The sequence below is a fragment of the Lepisma saccharinum genome, chromosome 7 (genome assembly GCF_977018435.1).
Source record: "Lepisma saccharinum chromosome 7, izLepSacc3.1, whole genome shotgun sequence".
In the NCBI taxonomy this organism is placed as follows: Eukaryota; Metazoa; Arthropoda; class Insecta; order Zygentoma; family Lepismatidae; genus Lepisma; species Lepisma saccharinum.
In genome coordinates, this window is record NC_139235.1 from 29,166,910 (window position 1) to 29,192,318 (window position 25,409).

Here is a 25,409-nt window from a genome sequence, read left to right on the forward strand (position 1 = left end):
GAAATTAGGTAACGCGATGGAAGAGAGAAGAAAATACAAATAATTTCCTCCCAGTGCATCTGCAGGGGTCTGTGAAATCAGGAGCCTAGAATTCTCTGTTTATGATTGTCCCTCACGACTTTCCAAGCTCTTAGCTACTTATTCCGATTAAATCTATACAGCTAGAAAAAGCGATGGGTAACAAAACACACCTTTAAACAAGCCTTTTTTCTACATTCTTCAATGATATTCATTTGGCTTTTTGAGTTCTGGGATACATTTTTCATTTCTAATTTTTTCATTATACACTGCAGGCAGAGTACAACACATAGGAACAAGAATGCTGGCTCGTCACGAATTCCGGCCTGAAATGTTCTTTGTGAGGTCCGTTCATCAGTTTCATCATATGATCACTCATCCTCATTTTCGCGATAACCAAATGTGACAGAAAAGAGAAGTAAAATAAACAAAACCAACAACAAGAATTACGTGTAGAACGCGCGTTTACTTACCCAAATAAATACATCCATATTTATGATTGTTTAGCTTATCCATTTTTTTATTGGAGGCCAAGAGATTAGCATATTTAAATAAAACACTACTAAAACGAGAGCAAGAGAGAGCGTGAGCAAATATTTGTTATTTAATCATTATATATTCCATATTTAAAAATAAAAGCATAAAATTTTTGTCTGCACAAGACGTTCCAATTGCATAAATAATAAAAGTACATCCCATATTGTACAACGTGTAAAAAGTAGTGTAAATACACAGATCATAAGTACTGCAGAAAAAATTCCCCTTAGGTCTTTAGAGGATTTACAAAGGAAGCGAAGGGAATCCGATCCCCTATCTGTCCTATAGGAGACAGACTGGAGGACCTGAAAGCACGGGCTTTCAACCATTGGAGCGGGGGCGAGGGGGCAAAGGAGGTAGAGGCAGAAATCTTCCCTTTCTCTTCGAAAACCCGTTTCTACCTGGAACTGTGAGGCGGAGAAAGAGCGAGCTAGGCCGCTGAACGCACCGAGGGGCGAGAAGCGCGTGAAAAAAGTGTTGCATATGAACTGTGGCTTCAACAAAACAATAAATATTGTGATTTGAAAATAATTAGAGATTTGAGATTGATTGATCTATCTCTGCTAGACTAGCTACTCCTCAGTGCACGTCACTGAAATAAACTGAATTTTGATATAACTCGTTTCTTTGTAGGACTAACTACTGGTTAATTTTTAATTAGAACATGAAACACGAAGCTACAACGCGTTGCATGTCGTGAATTTGCATTTTGACCACACGACCGCTGCGTGATTTTCTATTGTTTCAATACTAACATACAGCCCCATCGCTGAACCAAGAAAAACATACAAAGACAGGAAAGTAATTTATTTTATGTAACAAAATCATCAGTTATCGAAACAAATGTACTTTTACGACTCTTTACATAACTTCACGTAATTTATTAATGTATTTAAAAATGTGTTTTGTTGTTTCTTTTGACACTTTATCTTGCATTTCTTAAATGTTGGCAGCACTTCAGGCAATCTCATCTCAAGATCGAGATCTTGGCGAAGAGAAGGTTTCTTTCCTTGGGAAGAGAGGATCTTAGCCAAGAGTTTCTCAAGATACGACACTGTCTCAAGACGAGATTACCTTCCCAAGATCGTCTTGGCTAAGAATCTCTTACACAGTGTCTTGAGATTTAACTATGAATACGGGCCTCAGATACTTGACGGGCCCCTGGTGTCGCCACCTACTTCTGCCAACTAAAAGTTAGAAACCCGCCTTAAAATTACTATTAAAATGTCCACTAGTTTCGTTCTTTTTTCTACTACATTTTATGGCTTCCGAGGAATGTAATGATTCTAATGTTAGGTCAGTTATTACCCTCTTGATTAATGAGTACTTTTTCTATCAAGATGCTTTAATTACGGATGTCCGAGCGAATTAACCTGCCAACGGACAATTTGTCTGCTTACTGTTGTGTGTTGGACCAATTGGGGCGCTCTCATTTCACTTCACTTTTGCAATCTTGGGTTCTGACGTCAGATGAAGAAAGACTGCGAGGTTAGGTTAGGTTTGTTAGGTTAGGTTCCATTAGCATAAATACAATGAAAGATTTTTAATTAATTTAAGAGAACTAAACCTAGCTAGACTAACCTAACAACGTAGTAGGCATTTAGCCTAAAATTAAAAAGCCTTCTCCCGTGACGTCAGAACACAGAGTTGCTAAAGTGTTGTGCGATAAGTGAGACCCCCCAGACAAACTGTGGTTGGTCATGATTTCAAGTTAGAACTTGTGTTGTTATGTGCCTTCGAGTATTTTGACGTTTATATATTTTTCAATGGTAGAATATAAGCTATTACGATTGGATGAGAACACCGAAGATGTATCTGTCCCAATTGGAGAAATTTCCATTGGTCGAGGCCTTTTATTACATGTAAGTGAAATCATAATTTACCGGTAATCTTTGTCTCACGAATTTTCCTTTTTATATAGAAATGAGCACTGTTTGGATTTCGAAAAAAGTTATTCATGTTGAGAAAAGTAACTTAAAAGTTACCTTACGCAAGCATGCGCGCTTCCCATTGACAATGTATTTCCCGCGGTATGACTTGAGATGACCGGACCCCTCTCCGATTTTCTTCATATTTGACATAGTCACTAATTGAGGCCTCCTAATCACGAATCTGAAGTTAAAATTTGTCGGAAACGTCTAAAACGTCTAGAAATTGCGAACCATTGACGCTAGCCTCACAAACCATTGGCGCGTGGTTAGGTTAGTTTCAGTTAGGTTAGGCAAACATAGTTAAATTTTGGTGTCGTGGTAGTATCAGGATCTAGAAATTGCAAATAATTGCGAAACATTGACGCTAGCCCCCCGAACCATTGGCACGCGGTTAGGTTAGGCAAACATAGTTAAAATTTGGTGTCATGGTAGTATCAGGAATATATATATTTGCTTGTGAAACAAAAAATTTCGCGAAAGTCGACTGTTTCCATTCCGAAAACTAACGCCTTATTTTCACTTATTTTGCAATTTCTAGACATTCCCAACAAATTTTAACTTCAGATTCGTGATTAGGAGGCCTCAATTAGTGAGTATGCCAAATGTGAAGAAAATCGGAGAGGGGTCCGGTCAGGCACGTATCCAGAAATTCTCTTCGGGGGGGGGGGGGGCTAAAGAATATCTTTATAGGTGTAAAGATAGTACTTCACTATTGTATATAATTATACCATATATATATATATATATATATATATACACACACACACACATACATATATATATGTGTGTGTGTGTCTGTGTGTGTGTGTGTACACACTACACACATACATGCCATGCAAATCAAAAACAGAAAGATAAGAAAGAACGAGATCGGCTTCAGCCTCCTGTATCCAAAATAAACTAAAGTTATTACTGTTATTATTATGTGATTACATGCAAAATATCACTCACATGATTGAAACAATAGAAACTACGATATACCCAACACAAGATGGTTGAATATGTTAGTGTTGGTTATTGTTTACAGACCATTGAGTCTTATTTTTTTCAAGCTGACAACAATTAACGTCTCAGTTGATCACCAACAAAGGCAGCAGCATAGAGTAAAAGTTGGAGCACAATAAATAATATTTAGAAAATAATATATGTGTTATGCATATACACGAGAACGAAAAAGATATAGCCTTAAACAAAAAATATCAACATTTCACGTTCACACTGCAGTCAGAAATAAGTCGTTCGGTACATGAATTGAAAAAAAAAAAAAAAAAGAAAGAAAAGAAACGGCTGTCCACTGTGCTGCTAAGGGTGGCCTTAGGTTTGTTGGATGAGAGAAAAGTGTAGTTACTCTTGGAGTACCGACCTCTGGATACAATCATTTTTGACAAGGAATAAATAAAAAGAATAAATGAATGAATATTAAATTTATGCACCATCCTATGCAACATTCACTTACACATAAAATATCTGAACATACAATTCCTATAAACAAACGCAAACAATTGGACCTGTCAGATTCACTTAAAGTAACATCTTTCTAGGTCCTTGCCTAGCCATAGCGTCGAGCACTTCGTCAGGAGTAGGAACTGACCTCCAATGGACTGACAGCAGTGCCAGACCTGTCAGTCTGTTACTTCCCATCCGGTTTCTCAAGAATGTTTTTATTCTTTTCATTGTGGAAAATGATCTCTCCACAGAAGCTGTCGAGATAGGGATTGTCGCCAGCACTCGGAGAAGAGCATGAATACCTCGGAAGAAAGCGGGATCACAGGCGTCCAGTACGCTTATTAAGTCCGATGGCTGCTCCATTCCAGACCACTTCTGACACCACAAAGCATATTCCCCTTTCAGTTCAGAAAAAGTCGTTTCTTCGCCCACGTACTGCACTATGTTCTTTAACTGGTCCATCTTCTGCAGACTTGCATTTTTGGGAAGGATGACAGAAACATTAGACAGAAATTCCTTGTTGTTGGAAAACTTTTCATCCAAAGCTGATATCACACCATCCAAACAGGGGATCCAGACAGAGCGCCTAAAATATACCTCGGCCGACTCGTGGGGATAATTACTCCTTTTGGTCTGTTTGCTGCAAATCCGAGGCACTTCAACCGAAGTGCCAAACAAGTTTTTCATGGAGTTATTAGCAGCGGTGAACAATTCTCCGAATTTTCGGTCGGACTTTTCTCTCAGCTCTTTCAGGACTTGGATCACATTTTCTGCATATTCTACTGCTGTTGCAAGGTCATGGGATGGCTTCTGCAAGTACATTGACAAAGGCAGCGTGTGACTGAAAATCTCTTCGCACACTAGCAGGGACACGATGAATTGGCTTTTTTCAATTGCAGACAATAATTGCGCCGCTGTTGAAGACACAGCCCTGTTTCTATCAGAAAGATCACGCAAACAGGCTACAATAGGTTCCAGGAGCTGAAGGAACACAATGACTGCGTCGTGTCTCTCGATAAATCTCGTATCGCACAAACTCACTAGGCACCGTTTCTTCTCTTCAGGCATCAAAGCATCTATGGTGTCCCTGAGCATTTTTACAGCTAGCGAGTTATTTTGAAACAATGAACAAGTGTCTCTCATTACTCCGAAGCTGTTACGCACGCACGGAATGGACAATCCACTCGATAACGCAAGATTCAAACGGTGAGAGGCACAGTGGACGTAGACAGCTCACGGATACTTCTGTCTGATTCTAGCCTGAACACCACTGATGTGTCCTCCCATATTTGCAGCTCCATCAAAGCCAAGACCCACCAAATTGTTCATATTAAGTCCCAAGCACTCACAAGTGTTCAAAATTGTCTCTGTCACGGCTTCACCAGTCATATCATATATTGGCACGAAACAAAGGAAGTCTTCTCGAACGCAGTTAGATGGTGAAACAAATCTAATGCACAGCGAAAACTGTTCCGTTCCCGATACATCTCAAGTTTCGTCCCCCAATATGGTAAAATACTGAGACTGATTTATCTCGGACACCATTTTTCTTTGAATCAGCTCACCACAAGTTTTTAACACTTCGTTTTGGATCAGTGGACTGAAGTAAGATGCGTTCTTCCTGCAAGTTTGGATGTGATTCTTTAGAACGTTATCCCCTGCCTTCGCACGAAACCTTAACAAGGCCCTAAATTTCCCATCCTTGTTATTCGGATCTTCCAGACTTAGTGGACCACTGTCGTTGTCACCTCGAAGCGGCAGCTCGTGTTGACCACAGAAGATGATTGTCTCGACAACCGGTCGGAGTGCCGCTCGATTTTCTTCTTTCTCCTTTATTCTCTGCTTGTCGATTAAACCAGCAATATCTTCTTGCTGTTTCTTCTCGATATTCATAAAATTTTCGGCCTTAATGGCTGCCTCTTTGTGGTAGTTAGTCTTTGAGTGTGTGTCGAATTTCTCCACGGCATCTTTCCATTTAATAAAAGGAAAGGTTACCAACTGTCCCAGTTTCTGGTGATTGCCTTTGCCGGTTAGTTCAGCAGCAAACACAACACAAAACTTACAGTAAGCTCCATCATCGACTCTTGAATATGCAAGCCAGTTCCACCTCCTCAACCAATTAACTTGAAAAGTTCTTTTCATCCCGTGAATGACACGAACTGGATACACGAAAGTTTGTCCGGGCACAAATAAATCATCACTCAACACTTTGGTTTTCAGTTCATCTGTGCAGCTTATTTCTTTTTTTAATAAACCTTGTGCAACCGCTCCTATATCCGGTACTGCTAGAACATTCACTTCACAGATCTTCAATCTCTTTGGTTCTGGACCCGAACTAGCACTGCACTGTGGCTCCAGGAGTTTCTCTGCTGTTTTCAGCTCTGGACCCGAACTAGCACTGCACTGTGGCTCCGGGAGTTTCTCTGCTGTCTTCAGCTCTGGACCCGAACTAGCACTGCACTGTGGCTCCGGGAGTTTCTATGCTGTCTTCAGCTCTGGACCCGAACTAGCACTGCACTGTGGCTCCGGGAGTTTCTCTGCTGTCTTCAGCTCTGGACCCGAACTAGCACTGCACTGTGGCTCTGGGAGTTTCTCTGCTGTCTTCAGCTCTGGACCCGAACTAGCACTGCACTGTGGCTCCGGTAGTTTCTCTGCTGTCTTCAGCCCTGGATCCGAACTAAAACTGTTACTAGATTTTGGCACTTTACGGAAAAATGTGTCAATAGTTCTCTTCAATTTCGAATCGCTAGATATAAAATTGTCAATAGTTCTCTTCATTTTAATGAGCCCAGTTCAGATGATCACTTATCGACTTATCAAGTGTCACATTAATTGATTCTGTTGAACAGATCAACGGGAAATTCAACTCGCGTATCCTCTTTTACATTCTGGAAGGTTCCGCAGATAAAACGTTTCGTGAATATTCGCACTAAAGTGTAGCACTGTACTGTTGCAACTGACCGCTTCGAAGTTTCTGGACATTTTTAAGTGAGTGGCCTTACCCCCCCCCCACCCCCAACCCCCTTGCTGGTTTTCATCACCGGTGTTGGGTGTCTCTGTGACGTCGCAGTTGCTTCCAAACCATGTGTCGATCTCAAGTAGTTTGTATCTTGTGCCGACTTCCGTGACAGAGTGGTCAACGCAACGTGATACGATGCCGGGGGTTCTGGGTTCGAATCCTGTCCTGGTCATGGGTGTTCTTTGTTAGTGTCCTTTCATCATATCATCACTCATCCTCATCTTTGTAATTTGCCTCCCCGATAGCGCAGTGGTATCGTCGTCGCCTTGTAACGAAGAGGTCCCGGATTCGATTCCCGGTGAAGGCACATGGTTCGGATCCCACTTTAAACTGTAGGTCCCGTCCCGATTAGCCTTACTCTGCATAAAGTGGACTTAAAACAAGAAATCAATCCAATCCAATCATCTTCGTAATGAGTCAAAGTGGCAGAAATGCGAAGTAAAATAAACTAAATCAATTAATCAATCAAGAAAGAAAACTTGTGCAGTGGTAAAGAAATACATACAGTTACGAGCTCATAAGCCCACAGGGCATAGTCCAGAATCAGACAGAGTGCAAACATGCTAAAACGAGTATAATGGTTGATTTGGTTAATTTGTTTTCGTTTTTCTGCCACTTTTGGCTAATTACGAATATGAGGATGAGTTATTATATACTGAAATTGATGAATGCATTCACAAACACCCATGCCCAGACCGGGGTTCGAACCCGGGACCCCTGGCATTGTAGCGCGATATGCTAACCACTCCGCCACTGAGGCCGACACGGGTATAATGGTGGGGTGACGACCAGTGTTGCATTATCTTTCCGGCAAGTAGTAATATGAGTACCAAATAACTAAAATAAAATAGGAACGTACCACCATTATACTATTTACATAGTGTAAAACACGCAACATGTTAATAGTAATAATATTCACAAACAGTACGATATGATTTCTCGAGTCACATATTACTTTTTCTGATTTCGTGAAGACCAATGTTGAGAATCTTGAGAAGAGTGAACAGTCGAGGAAAGTTATACAAAATCTTATTCTGTGCAATAATTAATTTTTTGACGAAATCTTAATCGACTGTTCCAAACTTCTCTATCACCACCCGGTGAGACTGTTCTCCACCCTTCACCGATAAGAACTGAGACGAAAAGCGCCTTTTTTATAGGTTAACAATTGCTCGCATATTACATCTGAGGAAGCCAAGATGCTTACCATTGTAAGGAGCAAAATTTCGAATGACCAAAAATTACAACTGATAGTACGCTTATATGGAATTAATAGAGTTTTAGTCCATGGGGGGTAGGGGGAGTTGGGCCCCAACCGAAATAAAAATTAGTTTTACTCCACCCTGATCCCCTCCTCTAGCTACGCTCTTTCCACAATGATGGCGCCAGAAGAATGAGCGAGGAAGCAGAGGTGGCTGGTATATTTTCTATCATAGGTCTAAACACTATACCAAAAAATGCATATTTGGGCTTTAATTATGTATGCAGTTTCTCTTCTTTGATGGAGTGGTGGAAAGGGGACAAATTCGTTGACCGAGGGTTTCCCCAGGTCATGTTTTGCATGTGTCTTGTAAAATGCTTCAATGTTTGTTTTATTTTAGTCGGTGTTAATTATTTATCAGTACCTGGAAAATAAGACTCCTGTGGTCTTCCTGTCAACCACCAGCGCTCACTCGGGGTCCTCAGGAGAAGGTACGGTTGCCTTCTCCGCCCACCTAATCGGCTCTTTAATACTGCAAAGTTCGTTGCAATTCATTTCAGTTGTTCAAATTATCAAAATAGGAGGGAAGAAGAATAGGCTCTCGGCGGAAGTCGTCCACGACGCCCTTTCAAGGCTCGAGGGAAGGGGGGGGGGACGATCGCTCCCTTCGACATTCTCAGTTTGCAGTTTGGAGACCTGGAGCCTGGGATGTGGGGAGAAAAGAATGTTGAAGCAATATGTGTCCTTCATCACTTGACCTGGACAACGCTCCCGTCACCCAACCCACTCAACATCTGTGCTTCTCTCAACATATCGGAGGGACAGGACAGATCCACTTCTTTGGTGCGTCCGAGGAAGCAACCAAGGGAAAGAAGAAAGTTTGTGTGGATTAGTTTGTTTGCTTATTTTGCTAGAACCTCAGGATTCTAGAACATTTTCCTCCTTGTCTCGAACATTACTTCTCTTGTCAAATTATGGTAACAATATTTTATTTCACACACGCACACACACACATGGGGGAAGCTAAAAATCTCATTTTATCTAGTATAAACCACAAATTTTCGGGGGGGGGGGCTCGAGCCCCCTGAGCCCCCCCCTTGCATACGTGCCTGGGTCCGGTCATCTCAAGTCGTTCCTTTTCCGCTGACAAGTGACTGTAAGTATCTTAGACTAATGGTAATTAATGTAGAAGTAATTCACAACCTTAGTAGAATGCATTTAGACTTTATTTGGTAAAACTATCAAAGCCAGGAAATGTCTGTAACTCTTTTATTCTGTAATTGTTGACATTCGTACTTACCTATTCTGCATTGCGAAAGATTGTTTAACAAGGGATTTCGTTTTTCTGAACGAAATTAGTATCTATTGTCGACATATCAAGTAATTATTGTTTGTTCTTTTCTAGCTTCCTGAACACGCAAAATGGCGGGCAAATCTTGACTAGCGTTGTGTTTCAAAAGCCATAGCAGTGTTTCTACCTTCTTAACAGAAAAATTCCCACATAGCCCCGAAAACCATTCCTGCATAGCCCCAAAAACCATTCCCGCATAGCCCCAAAAACCATTCACGCATAGCCCCAAAAACCATTCTGGATCGTATAACCATCCACGAATAGCCCCATGCACCATCACGGTAAGGTTGTTTTAGGTTGGGCAATATAGTGAAAAAAAATGTGTTTGGAAACACTTACCGGGGATTACGTCATCAGATGCTCGCAACATCCGGTTCAAGTACATGGCTGGAAATGCAAGCAACAGCTTTCGTGCATCGGACGGACATTATTATAGAAAAATACATGATTTAGCAGCCAAATACATTGAAAAATGTGAGAAAACACTTCTACGACCTTCCAAAATTACACAGAAACTCAATTCCGTAAGTACTTTCTCCTGTAAATTTGAAGAAATCCGTTTCCCGGCTTTGATAGTTTTACCCTTTATTTTAATGCTAAGAGAGCCAAACCTGGCCTGCCTAACATAACTACGAAAGCATATATTGAGCAAATTCTTAAGTAATTGCTAAAACTCCGCAGTATGTGCTAACAGTAGTACCGGTAAATCGAAATTGAACCATGTTAAAATCGATGCTATTCAGTGAACAACTTCCCCCACAATCCATTGTGCAATAGCATGCCCGCGGCCATTTTTCCGGCAAAGTTTCGCAGCACAGACTGAGCATGTTGAAAATACGTTTGATAAGTATTGCGCTCAGCTTTTGTGGAAGTGATTCAAGGTACAAATATAACTATTATAAACCAAATGTAGAATTTCACATTAGATTATATACCAAATGTAGACTTCAACAATGACCAGAGTATCTAAAAAGCTGCTATTTGCCACAAAACAACGTTGTATAAAGCTATGTAACATACAAGACAAATACAGGACTATGGAGCCTGTTTCTCATGGAATCAATCAGACCTATCCGATAGTGCAGTGGCTAATCCTAAACCCTTGTAATCGAAGGATCTGAAATTCGATTCCCGCTGCAGGGAATTTCAAAGAAAATTAAAAATATATTTTTAAAAAAGTGAATTAAAACAAACTTTGTCTCGTGAAATAGATAATTTATAGAAATGTTCCAAAGTACAAAATTATGTACTAAATTTTTTAAGGCTGTAACGTATCACTGTCACTTTTCATATGTGTATTGAAAGTGAGATAGGCATAGAAGATATGCTGAAAAGTATATACAAATATGCGCATACTTCGAACGCACCCGCTGATTGATAAGCAGTATTTCAAACTTTCTGTGAACATTATTAGAGATCGTTCAACAACCACACGCGTTGCAAAGCATGCGGATGTAAAGAGTAAACACAGTAGTTGCCTTTAAAATACGAGTCATATTTCAACCCGGATTGGAAAAATCACGCCATCTTAACCACCGACGAAATTGATAAAGGTATGATGTTCTCTCACAATTAATACATAAACAATGGCACACACACATACACAACGCATTAATTCACTAAAAGGAAACTTCATTTGAAAATATACAAATATACAATAATAGTAATACAATTAAAATGTTAAACATCGGGTCATTTTCATGCACTCAGCATTTGCTTCACTTCACGCTTGCTCTGTCTTGCCAGACTGAGTGCCGGAGCACGCGAGGTTTGACCAGATTTCCCATCATGCCTTTCGCTGCTGACGTCACATTGAATATCATCCATTGCATTCGTAGCATAATTAAATTGCAATATAAGAAAAGAAACTTGCGCCGAACAAAATCTTATGTAATCGCTACAACTCCGCAGTATGTGTTAACATACGTAAATCGAAATCGAACCATGTAATTGATGCAATCACAATAAAACAAAAGGAACTTGGGCCATTTTACGTAATATAAAAGTGCTTCCAGCATGCGGATAATGCAAATAATGGAGCTGTTTGATCCCAAAGTATCTCCCACGTAAGTAAACCAAACTTCTATTTCGATTAATTTCAGTCCTTTTTCCGTAAGAATTCCCAAACATCAGCAAAAGTAACATCCTAAGGTAGCAACAAATTAATTTCCAAAATATGGACTTACATTTAGAAAAAAAATCCTTTTTAATAATATGGTACTACACAAGCTACATAAAATAGCCTTGGCACTGTAACTACTAGCGTGACACTCTTGAAGAGAAATTTTGTGCATGTGCTACAAAATTGTTGTTTCTAGCGCTTCTGTCAGGCACAAAACTAGTAGAGGGTGGGGTTAGCAATGGACTGCTTCACTTGCGACTCTTTTCCAACATTGCCAATGCTTGAGCCCTTATTCTCTGTTGTTGACAACAATTGTAAATAAACAGGAATTTCAAGTGTTTTACAACATTAAAAGTAAACTGTTTGGAGGTGTAAAACAGGAAGAAAAAACATTATTGTTTCGATGACTGAAAACTTGTAATTAACACAATTGAAAGGTATAAAAAGGTGGTAAACTTTCGCTTGTTTAACGTCACTTCGGACATTGTCAGTTAGTCGCAAGAAATTCACCGAACTCTTTCAGTCACACGGGCTCATGTAGTTATTGTGCAAATATAGAGTAGGCTATAAGTTGAGAAATGTTCTGAAATATGAAAGAAATATGTAAAATTACCTAAAATTTTTAAAATGTGGGCCAAAATGTAATATATATATGGAAAATGAAAACTGAACTTTTTGAGTCTACATGCCATGATGTGCAAAGATATTACAAAATAGAAGTAATTTCAGCTTCATACATAAATATATATTTACGTATAAATCCATTCCTTTTTAATTACTATTACTATTAATTAATATTGCCACTAAACCTAATCCCCCTAACCTAACAACCATTTTCCAAATGAACGAAAATATATAATTTTTTGAAGTACTAACAAATAAAAACGCCACATTACCATTGTAACCAAATGTAACCCTCCTAACCTAACAACTATTTCCAAAATTATAAATTTTTGGTACTTTAGTATTATACAGACTACCTGATTTCAGGCCGTCTGTTTTCTGGGAAAGCAAAGGAAACACTTATGGACATAATAGGACCTAACCTAAATAATGAATGTTAATTACACAATTGCACAAAGCAGGTTGTCCGTAAATACTAAAGTACCAAATTTTTTAAAGTATTTACCAGTGGAGATGGGACAAAGGGAAACTATGCAAGACCACAGAAATATAACTGAGGGAAAAAAAATGCATCAGACACAATTTCATATTTGCAAAAAATGTTCTGGTCAGAGTGGAGCAATCCAAATTACATTTGGAACACCTGAAAAGGAATTCCACCAACCCACTCTCTGCTCGCTGCCATATTTTGAACCTCATCCCTACATTCCTGTGATATTGACTGCTACACTTGATACATTTCTTGTTCCCAGTCACTAAACCATCCTTCTGGAACTCACGGAAATAAATCTGCTCCATACCATACTGCAGACACATGCCCACCTTCCAAACAAAACTAATGTACCATGTGACATTGAGGATGTCACTCACTGCACCAAATTCACACACCTTTGTGGTCAGGTGGCATATTTCGCCTTCTGACGTTAGGCTAGATCTAGTGTATTTATGTTAAGAGTTGTAAACCTAACAAAATTTACCGAGCAGTGAAAGAATTCCGTGCTTATGTCAGAAGATGAAATAGGGCTCTTAACAAAAAGGTGCTCAAGTTTGGTGTGATAAGTCATGATATGCACTGAAACATCGTCTGCAGTAAAACTTGCACCCTCTGACATTACACCAGCATTGCCAACCTTAAATCTCCAATACTTTCAATACCCCTCCAAGATACAAATCACAAACAGTTCCTTCAAGAACACGTGCCAGAGCCAAGAGTTGAAATGCTCATGGAGTCACGTAATTTCTTTCTTTTGAACAATTCCAAATTGATTAAAGATGAACAGTATGTGAAATAAACCTGTTGAAATATGTAAAATTAAAATTAAGTATGTTTTCCTTAAATGTGTAAAAGTAGGCATTAAAGGTAAAAATATTGACAATAAAATGTGTCTTGAATCACTACAAACATTACTATTCAGAAAGGTATTACAAAATGTCAGTGGTAATTTGTCAAAATAAAAGTATGTATTTACATATAAATCCTAGCCCTGGTAATGACAAATTAATTCCACATGTAGCAGCCTCATCGGGTGCTGTAGCACACGAGCAGTTAACCCCAGTAATCTATAGTATCCACAATAAACAATGTTTTTACTTTTTCACAATTTTTCACTAAATTTTCTACATGAATGTGTTTGTAATTTTACAAATTCAAATCCATTTCACGTTCTTGTACATGTTTTCTGTGCTTTTCTTATGTATTTTTCATTTTCTTTCTTTTTGTCAAGTGCACCAATAAGAAAATCTCAAGACAGCATGGTCTCCTTCAAGCAGAGAAGAATGGAAAATTGACACTTACTTCCGTAAGTAACTTAAAATATTACCTTTTAATAATATAAAGTGTGTTTGTTTTCATACAGGGCATTCTAAGTTTGTTACCTAAAAGTAACATGTAATAGAAATAAGGAATGAACACTGAACTCCGAAAAATTATAAAAGCAATTAATATGAAGATTTCAATATAAACCACTCAGCTTATAGTTACAGTTTTAACATGAAAGTCAACAAATTTAGCAAATTTCATGTACATTATAATAAATAATAATTTCCATAGGAACCCATTGCCGTCCCACTATGAAATTTGGCACACAAATAGGTCAATTGGTGTGTCTAAAATATATATTTTTTTAAAAAAAAATTAAAAAGGGTGTTTTCGAAGTTTTAGAAAGAGTTACAAAAATTGAAATGCCACAGTCACGTTGCATTTCAAATGAAAGCTCTATAAAGGCAGAAGTGAATGACACCAATTTTATCTCTCTTGGTCAAATAGTTTTTGATCCACAATTGCTTGAAAATTTCAAAATATTGTCAAATTTTTGCATTTTTTACTTTATTGAAAGTCAATAGCTTAAAATCAAAGAGCCCAAAAAGTCTAGAAGTTTCAATTTTTAGTCCTCTTGATAGGTACAATGAGTAAACAAACATCTTCAAAGTCAGAAATTAAAAATATTATTTTATTGGTTGATTTGACACAAGAATGACCGGTGGTTTTAATCTGACATTGTTGCAAAGCTTGCTTTGTTTATTATCCAGCATTTTGTTGGTGCACATGCATAAATTACACCATGTAACAAAAATTTGTTTAAGTGAATTTTTTTCCTGTTTCTGATGCAGTTTACTACAAAACACTAGAAAAACACAATTGTGCATGTGGGAAATTGTTTTTAATGAAATGACAACGATTTTCTGATTTTTTAGTAAATGCATGTATTTGGGACAATGAGAGCTGGTTTACATTGATAAACAAGTTTGAACACATGTCAAAATGGAGTGAAGAAATATAAAGAAAGGGCTACAGCACATGAAGACCTGTACATTCCATGTAAAGATAATAAGGTCTCTAAAAATGTGTTGTTTTCCTACTTTTCCTATTGAGATGTCCATCAGCTTCTTTGATCAGTCCCCAGATGTAATCGCCTAGCATCCGCTCATTATACTGTCTCTGGTACCTTCTTTCAAACAATTATAAGTCCTGATGAAACCTTTCGCCCTGTTCCTCTGAGTATGCACCCATGTGGGATTTGAAGACATCTAGATGTGAGTGGAGTACATGGACCTTTAGAGATATTCTACATCCCATTGCTTTGTAGTTATTCAGAAGACCCTGTACTACATCTCTGTAATTTTCCACCCTGTGATTACCCAGGAAACTATTCACTATGTCCCTGAAGCTATTCCAGGCATTTCTTTCAACAGGTCGAATCTTTCTGATGAAGTTGTCAGCGTTAAGAAGTTTCTTCACTTGAGGGCTCACAAAAATTCCACCCTTTATCTTAGCCTTGGATAGTTTGGGGAAAACAGTCTGGAGGTACTTGAAAGCTCCCACAGACATACCGAAATAAGATTTGAACGCTGAGCAGAAGTTGTTGCCCTCCTTTATCCTATGTTTTAGTGCCTTTGAACTAAGGAAGATGCCACACACATAGCAAAAACTGTCTGTATCATGCTTACAGCGACGGGAAGATGCCATCCTTACATACTGCCACCCTCCAAAACAAAAACAAAACAGATTTTAGAATACTAGGTCGCACAGTTTTATCTTATGAATTTTCCTATGCTTAATTCATGTTAACCAATACATTTCATATGATTGACCACCATTACCAGAAAAATAATTACATGAAGGTAGCAATACCACATACATATTAGTTTTGACCTAATTTATCATAAACAAAACAAAAATTCACTTAAACAAAAAATAACTTTTTTTTTGTTACATGGTGTTATTCTCAATTACGAGAAGTTTCAACATGGAATTTGGTATGCTCACGTTTTAATCAAATTTTAAACAAATTTTACGTGTTGTAGGTTCATGTGAATCCTTGCTTCTACAAGAAGAAGGGAGAGAACACGTATGCAATGGTCAATGAAGGTGACACAGTGGTTCTGCAGGATGGGGATTGTTTTGGTCTTCTGCCTACCTCTTACCAGTATAAAGTGGTCATTCGGCACGATGGACGGGAGACCGAGCAACTGCAAGAAGTGAGTTCTTCTGCACCAGTTAGTCCATTGGAAAAGGAGGAAGTAAAGGAAAATGGTGCTTTACCAGAGCTAAATGACAAGGTATTTAATGATGATAATTTCTTTATTTAGGATGACCCTTTCCAAAGGCACTCAAATACAACCTCCCTTCCATATAGTACACTCTGGACTACATTTTGCAGACTGTCAATGCTTTAGCATTTCGTTTTGATTGATTGATATGCTTTATTTTACTTCGCTTCTTGTGCCACTTTTGGCTAATTTGCGAAGATGAGGGTGAGTGATGATATGATGAAATTGATGAATGGACACTCACAAACGTCCATGCCCAGGCCAGGATTCGAAACCGGGACCCCTGGCATCGTAGCGCGATATGCTAACCACTCTGCCACGGGGTTTAGCATCTGGGCTCAGAGCCAAAATAATCATCTCTGCGGCTTGTGGTGTGTTGTCCCTATATATTTATGATTGTCTTTTCATCCGTCTCATCATCATTCATCCTCATCTTCGCAATTAGCCGAAAGTGGCAGAAAAGCAAAGTAAAATCAGCTAAATCAATCAGTCAATCAATTTATTCCTTGAGCTCTGCCACCCAACTCTTAGTTGTTAAATTAACTGTAATATAGTTACTTACAGTACTTTATGAAGTAAGTATGTTACGTTTACATTTACTTTATTCTAGATGAAATATGATTTGTATACAATGTTTTATGTATGAATTGAAATTACCACGTTCTTTGCCATGTCGGTCATTAATGACCAAAACATGTGGCTTGCACTTCGTTTTCGTAGCGTGCCGTCTGTCACGAGTATAACAATGATGCGCATAAGGCATGGGGAATCGAGTTTACATAAAAGTGTTTTGGCTGTTCTATTTTTTACAGGAAAAAAGCAGAATTTGCAAAATAAAGTCCAATAACCAACCACTTTGGCGCAGGAGGAAGGAATTGGTGAAACCACCCTGGCAAGGATGTGTTAAGCTCTTTTTAATTTATATGTTATTTATAAATTTTAAAAATATAATGTTAAAAATCACAAAACGAATAATCAATCTGATAAAAGATACTTTATAAGCCTGTGTAAGCTTTCGACTCCATCCCAGAGTCATCATTAGAGCTGGTCGAGTTCCAATATTTTGGGAGCTTCTAGCAGGAATCAAACCTAGGACTGCTTGCACCAGTGGCAAGAGTGGTAGCCATTTGTGTAGGTAGGAGCCCCAGCATTTACTTATTTATTTATTTTTGCCGTAGAAATCCAACGCCATGGTGGTAACACATTATTTTTCTGCAGGTAAAAGATTATGCAACAGACACAGCAAATACTGAAAAGAAGAACCGAAAGCTACCTAAATGGATGCTGGGAGAAGAAGAAGATGATGATGAAGAGAAAGATGCAAGAAACAAGGGTAAGAAGACTGGACAGCAAAAAGGAAGGCATAAAAGAAAAGTTGATGAAAGTAAACCAACGAGAAGGAAGAAGGCAAAAGGAAATGAAAATGAGTTATCGCAGGAGGATGTAGAAAATGAAGACATTGAAGCAGGTGAGAACAACGAGAAAGCAAGTAAAGCTAGCGAAAAAATAAAATCTGAAGATGGTGAAGCTGCTGTGAATAACAAAGGGGAAGAAGATAACAGTAAGGAGAATGAAGATAGTGTTGAGAAGACTGTTGAAGATATTGAAGTGGACAGAGAAAATGAAGATGGTGTATGCCTTAATGAAAATTATGAGAGTACAAATGAAGATTCGACAGATACAAAAGCAGACAAACAACAAAAGGTGCGGCCATTCTGTACATATGGAGCAGCTTGTTACAGGTACCTTTTTCTATTCATTCTTTCTTGTGGTATAGTGCATGTTAAGAAGCTTTCAGACCAAAGCGACAAGCAAAATGGGCCCACACTGAGGTGACACAGTGGCTCATGTAGCTTGTTGTGTTGCTTCAGTTTGAAGGGCTGCATTTACTTCTGATGGTTGGTTTCCAAACAACACATGTTTCTTGGCAATTGTTGCTTCAGTTTGAAATCTCCCTTAATGCCGCATATTTACTCACTGGTTTAGTCTTGAATCCACTCTCCAAGACTGTGATTGCAGTGATTTAAAACCTGGGGATACGATACAGTATAAAATTAACCAAAACCAGTGCTTTTTTTTTTCTGGTTGTATACCGTACTGGCACTTCTTTTTTTATGGGTGAGAATGAAACTATACTGTGTATGCTTTTAGAGGAAACATGAGTACAGCCAATATGCAGCCAGTACTACTGCACTATTTCCAAACTAACTGCTGGTGGAAGGGAAAGACAGAGAATTATTAAATAACACTCATGGAACACACGTTGTTGCACAACATTTGTACATAAAGGCTATACTAAATCCTCTCACAACTGTTCTTTGTGGGGTATGAGTAAATTATCAGCCATAATTTTACACCGTGTTTGCTACAAAAATGCTGAACTCAAACGGACTCGACTCACAATGTTCGAGAATGCCCACGACAATGAAGGGTCATTGTGAGATGAATTGAACACCTATTGTTTTCCCGACACAACAACTCAGCTGTGTCAACAGGGTGGCAAGGAAGAACACAGATGGAAGGAAAATGAAAGGATCATTCTGTGTGTGTTGAGATGTGTTGTTTACCAGTGTTTCTTCAAGAAACAATAACTCTGGCTGTAGGCGACGAAAATTTATGGAACTTGGACAGTCGGATTCAAAACTTGCCCCATCTTATGATGAACCTTAAAGTGGCGAGTTTTATGAAAACTTCTTGCATGCAAGAACACGGCATGCCGCAACTTCCTAACTGTACAACGTTGCACCCCTGCCATAAGCTGGTCACCACTGACAGACTCTGCATTGTCCCGCCCGATATCGCTTCTAAAACCATACACCAAAATCTGACTATCTCACTGTCATAATGTTCGAATGGACACAAATTTGATTGTGGGGAGGAAAGAGGGTTCTTTTTCATTTTTCAGGATTTTGAAGTGAAGTGATATTGTGAAGCGAGAATAAAATATATAATAAACTTCTTACCTCGCATACTTCTTTTGGAGTGTCTGTGACCTACATATCTTCACGAGTTGAAGCTTGGGGCCTCCTCATTGGCATAGTGGCAATGTCATTCCTTTGAAATGAAGGGGTCCTGGGTTTGATACCCAGTGGAGGCACATAGTGGTTCGGATCCGACATTAAATTATAGGTCCAGTCCTCTCTCTCTGCACAAAGTGGACTAAAAACAAAAATTCAACATCGATTTGAAGCTTATCCTCATACATAAGCTGAGTAAATTACTCGTTAATTATGGCATTCATATAGTTCACTACACAACACAGCACATATAATTCACAAAAATATAATCCACGCACTCACTCCCCACACTACAAAGTGAACTGCCTTGAAAGAAATAAAGGTCTGTGCACCAAGGAAATGAACCCAACGCGATTCCACTTGAACTACAGAACAAGAGTACTTTGCATTGTCCTTTGTCAGTTCGGTTATTTTTAGGTGCGGTCATAAGCATAAACCATAATTGGACAGCCAACAAACCCTCCCAACCTCCCCTCACTCCGACATGTACTCTGGTTGTTTGAAGAGGTCAGCAGCCTCTCCCACTTGTCCCAATTGTCTGCAAGTGGTGTTCTTGGCCCAGAGGGGGAATTTCCCTGTCATAAGCAACACCTTTCCTTGCCCCAAAATTCCCTGTTGCTGTGAAGATTCCACGCTGGGAACAAGGGGTTCAAAACACTGACGACATCCATGCTAAATTCATGGGACCCCTTGCGTGTTTTTTTTACGTTTCGCGGATTTGAAAGAAAGTGGCCAATATTGCCAACTCGTAAGAAATAAGTGTAACAACTTGTAAGAAATAAGTGTGCCAACTCCTGAAACGCCATCATCATCTCATTAAAATGAACAAGTTCATGCACATTTGCCGATTGATTTTTCTTAAGGCAGCATGCTTCGGGCTCCGGCTACAGGATGCACGCAGGTTCCAGTCTCCTGGGGGAAGCGTAACAACTTTTCTTCTGAGATTTCGGCATGCGTATGGGACAGCTGGCCACCAACCAATGTGAGGAACTTGGGGAGCTATGAATGAGTAGCGTAACCTGGTCTTGGAAACCTGCAACAACGACTGGGGATTTGTTCTGACCACACGTCACCCGGTAACTGGTTAAATGATCTCCCACCTCAGCAGGTGGGAGGTTGACAATTAGTAGGTAGGGACTGATCCTAATGGGTTGTTGCGCCACAGGTTATTATTATTATTAATGATGCCTAAATACTTAAACATGTGTTAGCTCTTGCACAGGCCGCTACGATGCAAGATGTCCCAGGTTCGAATCGCAGCCTGCACATGGATGTTCTTTGTAAGTGTCCATTAGCCAAAGTGGCAGACGCTAGATATCAAAAATCAAACAAACAATTTTTCTCATTGCAGGAAGAACCCAGCACACAAGAGAGACTTCAGCCATCCAGGTGATCCTGATTACGTTGATGCTTCACATGGAAATGACGATGATGATGATGATAGCCGTCCAGAATGTGAATATGGGACTGCATGCTACCGGAAAAATCCAGACCATAAAAAGCAGTTCAAACATACCCAGAATACTCAGCAGGCACCTAAAGCTCGGGGTAAGTTTGCATATTATTTATATCCTTTAATTTTCACTCTCAGGATCATGTATTGTTATTGACATATCAATATTAGCCATTGTTAACCCCTTGCCTGCGGCAACATTGAAGGGAAATGTAACCAAAACGAAATCATCTGTATAGATGCATCAAAAAAAAAAAATCTATAAAAAGACTTTACGCAAAATGAGGCTAAGGAAAACAATATATATATATATATACTCTGCCACAAATAAACATTCTATATTAGGTAAGGTAAAAGGCAAAGCTCCCCCTGCATACTGCACCATGCCATGAGGGTACATTTAGGGGATGTGGGAGTAGAGCCACACCCACCTTTACCCTCCAGGGTTGACCCTAGGTACCCATTGATTTGAGACTGGGTGAACCCCAGAGCCACTTTATGCAGGGACTAGGCCAGTGAAATTCGGACCTCAGAACACCCATCCCATAAATCGAACCCAGGTCTCCCACATGGCAGTCAGACACCCTACCAACTTGACCACCTCCGCTATAATTCCACATTGCAATTTTCAGGAACTAAAACAGCATCAACAGTGGATTTTTTTGATTGCCAATAGCCCACATAGACTAATAATAGCACGAAAAAGTGGTGTCTATAAAAATGACTTGCCACAATGCAAAAACCGTTAATTGTCAAATACCATAATGAGCTAAGTCATAGCGCATAAAGTCAGAAACGACCAATTTTAATCTACCTATGGTAATACATAATTTGTACCTTGTTGGTACTTTTCCACATAACGTCCAGATCAGTCAACACATTTGCGCCACCGTAATTGCAGCTGAAAAATGCCACTCGTGCAGAAGTCAGTTTCTGCACGACATAACCATCAGCGAACTTCATCCTTCTTCGTGTCATTGTTGTCAAACCTGGTACCCTGCATTCTGTTCTTCAATGGAGCCAACAACTGAAAGTCAGACGGAGCTAGGTCTGGGGTGTAGGAATCATGGGGCATTAACTCCCATCCCATCTTTTCAATTTCCAAAGCAGATGGTCAAACGTGTATGTTTATGGTCTCATTTGTCAGTAGCCTTGCCACCCTTGTTATAACCAAGAGCCCCTATGATGTTCTGTAAATCACTGTGTCCAATGTTCAGATAATGTGCAATTTCTCGTGCAGTTATCTTCCTGTCACTTAAGATAAGCTCGTCAATGTGGCCCATGTTGTTGAGCATGGAAGCTGTTTTTGGTCTGCCACTACGAGGCTTGTCAACAATGTGTTATCACCTGTAAAATGTTTCACCACCTTTTCACTGTACTGTAACCCATGCAGGCATCTCCACAGAAGTTTTGTAAATCCTGTTGAATTTCTGCATACCTTGTATATATAGCTCTGCCGCAGTTAATGGGTTAATGGCATTCGTTCAGATCTAAGCATTCTACATTTCTAGAATGCAAGTAACTTATGAGGCATGCAAAATGAAAGGTAAAATTACCTTTTACGCATTCCAACATGCCATGAAGGGTTGCGGAGGTGATATGATCAGTACCATACTCCAACTACCTTTAGCCTTCTTCTCACTTAACAGAACTGGGTAAAACCCAGAGCCATTTCATGCAGACACATTGCAGGAAGAATTCACACCTGAAATCCCACTTCGGGTATCGAACATGGGTCTTGACGTGGTTTATTACGAGGGTGAATCAAATATGAACGAGCCTTGATTGGCTAAGCGTTGGAATGGGTAGCAGGGTGTGATTGGGCATGTGCGGCCGGTAGGTGGGGCTGTCCTGAGTCAGGAACTAGAACAGCCGGCATGTCGCATGCTTTGTTTAGTAGCTCTCACGATGAGTGAGCAGTGTGTGCCAGTGTCTGTTGCGCAATGCATAATCATCAAGTTCCTCACCCAGAAAAACGTCAAACCGGCCGAAATTTACCGGAGACTGCAGGCCCAGTTTGGAAATGGTACCCTCTCGTGGGCAAGAGTGAAGGTGTGGTGTAAGGAATTCCAGCAAGGCCGTGAACGTGTTGCAAATGAAGTGCACCCCCGTCGTCCTCGCACCAGTGTGACGAATGACAACATGGCTCGTGTTCGTGAGCTTGTCGAACAGGATCGCCGAGTCACTGTGAAGCAAATTGCGGCAGAACTTGGTGTGAGCTATGGAAGTGTCCAATCAATCATCACAAAGCACTTGGGCTTCCGCAAAATCACAGCTCGGTGGGTTCCTAAGCTGCTGAATGTTGCTCAAAAAGATGACCGAGTTCGCATTGCTCGCCAGCTTCACACTCGTTTTGACGTGGAAGGGGAAGCATTTTTGCATTGGAACGCATCGTTACCTGTGACGAGACATGGGTGCATCATTACACCCCAGCATCCAAGCATGCCAGCATAGAGTGGAGGAGGAAAGGCGAAGGAAACCCCGTGAAGGCCAAAGTTCGGTTGTCTGCGGGGAAGGTGTTGGCCACTGTGTTTTGGGACTGGAGGGGGATCCTACTGGTGGATTTCTGACACGAACGTCGGACCATCAACGCACCCTACTACTGCGGCCTCCTGGATCAAGTTAAGGTGCAGTATCGACGCAAACGACGAGGCTGTCCCATCCGTCAGGTCTTGTTCCTCCACGACAATGCCATACCCCATACAGCACATGTTACGCAGCAGAAACTGGTGGAAATGCACTGGGATCCGCTTCCGCATCCACCATACAGCCCAGACCTTTCACCATGTGATTTTCACCTGTTCGGACCCCTCAAAGAAGCACTTGGGGGCAAGCGATTTGCAACCAACAATCAGGTGGAAACCTTTGTGCGCAACTGGTTGGCTACCTGCCCAGCTTCATTCTACGAGAACGGCATCAAGAACCTACCACAACATTGGGAAAAATGTATCACTAAGGGCGTAGACTATGTAGAAAAATAGGATGTGACAATGTCTATGTTTCCTTCAATAAATTTTGATTTTCCGCACAAGGCTCGTTCATATTTGATTCACCCTCATATATCAAGTTGATGCAAAAATAATGCCCGATTTTGTGCTGACATGCTAGAACTTTGTTTAAACTTATTTTTACTAATTGAAAAATAACCATTCTATTCAACACATTTTTGCCAATGAGAAACAAGTTTATTTATTTTGGTAGAAAAAAAATTCGGGCTTCTGGAGTCAATGAGCCGTTGAAAGGTGTTTTTGACAGCATCATAGGAAGTTGTCGAGATGTTTGAAGAAGTGGTAGTCTGTTGGTGTGGGTGAGCTTTTGTACCTATGTATTCATAACTAGCCCTCTTTTCTGTAAGTGCCACCAATGTTTCAATAATTTCTTTATGAATAATTTTATTTTTTTAAAACTATTTGTATCAGTTTTTTTGGACTTTCTTTTTCAGGTCAAATTAATCAGATACCCACCTCTCCTATGCTAAATTGGTAACAATTTCTTCCTCCCCATCATTAAATCATAGGTTCACACAATTAACCAGGCAAGCAAATTTGTATTATATGCTGATATTTCAGCAGCTGCAAAGAAGAAGACCCAAGAGAAGAAGGATGAAGTTGATGACGAAGAGGATTATGACTATGATGACTCATTCTTGAATGACACAAGTTCTGATGATTTTCAGGTAACAGATTCGGATAGCAGTGAGACAGACATGAGTGATGATAGTAGTGACAAAGACGATACAAAGCAAATGATTAAAGAAGTGAAAGAGTTTTTGAGCAAGAAGAGAAAGCTTAAGAAAACATGAATGAAGTGGAAAATGTTCATCTACACTTTAAACACAATGTTTGTCCATACACATAAATGTACAAAAAAAAGTTAATATTTTTATACGAGTTCCTATGCAAATATATTTCTAAAAGATTATTTTTCAGTGTGTGCAGTGTGTATATAGATGTCTGAAAAATCATCTGCTTTGTACTTCTTACATTCATCAATACTACAACCGAGTTGATTCTGATTTAGTCCGTATTTGTAAATACCAGTGGTACAAGTATAGCTTGATTTTAATCTCAATACTAACCAATGCAGTAGTTTTCCGGAGTTTCAGTATTTCATGAAGTCTGCAAAATACCACATGACATGGGCGTCCGGAAGGGGGGGCCGTGGCCCCCCCCTGGAAAACATAAGTCAACCAAAAATTACATATTTCACACATATAATTTAATTTCAGCCACAATAATGTGTGTTAATGAATTCAATTAAGCAATGTTTTTTTGAGGGATGAACACTATTATTGTGGAAAATATGCCATGTTGGCCCCCCCCGGAAAAATATACCTTCCTTGCCCCTCCCTGGAAAAAATCCTGCGGACGTCCATGCCACATGATACTTTCATGGGGTCTAAATATTCTCGATATTGTGCAAAATTCAAAATTTAGTTTTGTTTTTTTTTTGCTCTGAAATGGCAGCAGCTATTTTAATATTCATTTAAAGTACAAGTGCACATACAAGAAAATGGAAAAATAAAACTGACAAGCTATAAGAAAAATTATATATATCCATTTTTCATAATTGGGAAAAGAGAGACGCGGTAGTATATAAATACTGAGAAACTAGTACTCACTTTTATCCGCGAAGATGTT

The 25,409-nt window shown here is 39.6% G+C and overlaps 1 protein-coding gene across 3 annotated transcripts; it reads left to right on the plus strand.

Moving 5' to 3' along the window:
• Positions 1-2,245: 2,245 nt before the first annotated feature.
• On the plus strand, positions 2,246-25,181 carry LOC145990166 (uncharacterized). 3 transcript variants are annotated; one of them, XM_083125827.1, is made up of 6 exons: positions 2,246-2,417; positions 13,974-14,048; positions 16,054-16,308; positions 17,518-18,041; positions 20,668-20,864; positions 24,339-25,181. In XM_083125827.1, exons 1-6 carry the CDS (start codon positions 2,322-2,324, stop codon positions 24,569-24,571), a joined length of 1,380 nt encoding a protein of 459 aa, XP_082981953.1. In that variant the 5' UTR covers positions 2,246-2,321; the 3' UTR covers positions 24,572-25,181. The 3 variants fall into 3 exon arrangements, with proteins under 3 accessions (XP_082981953.1, XP_082981954.1, XP_082981955.1); XM_083125828.1 differs by having other exon boundaries at positions 24,342-25,181; XM_083125829.1 differs by lacking the exon at positions 24,339-25,181 and adding an exon at positions 24,212-24,315.
• Positions 25,182-25,409: the final 228 nt, after the last annotated feature.

Bases quoted from the DNA above. Each gene is read 5' to 3' on its own strand.
- LOC145990166 (XM_083125827.1), top strand. From the start codon at position 2,322: ATGGTAGAATATAAGCTATTACGATTGGATGAGAACACCGAAGATGTA. The intron at 2,418-13,973 runs GTAAGTGAAATC...CTTTTTGTCAAG, and splicing joins GTCGAGGCCTTTTATTACAT to TGCACCAATAAGAAAATCTC. The intron at 14,049-16,053 runs GTAAGTAACTTA...TACGTGTTGTAG, and splicing joins GAAAATTGACACTTACTTCC to GTTCATGTGAATCCTTGCTT.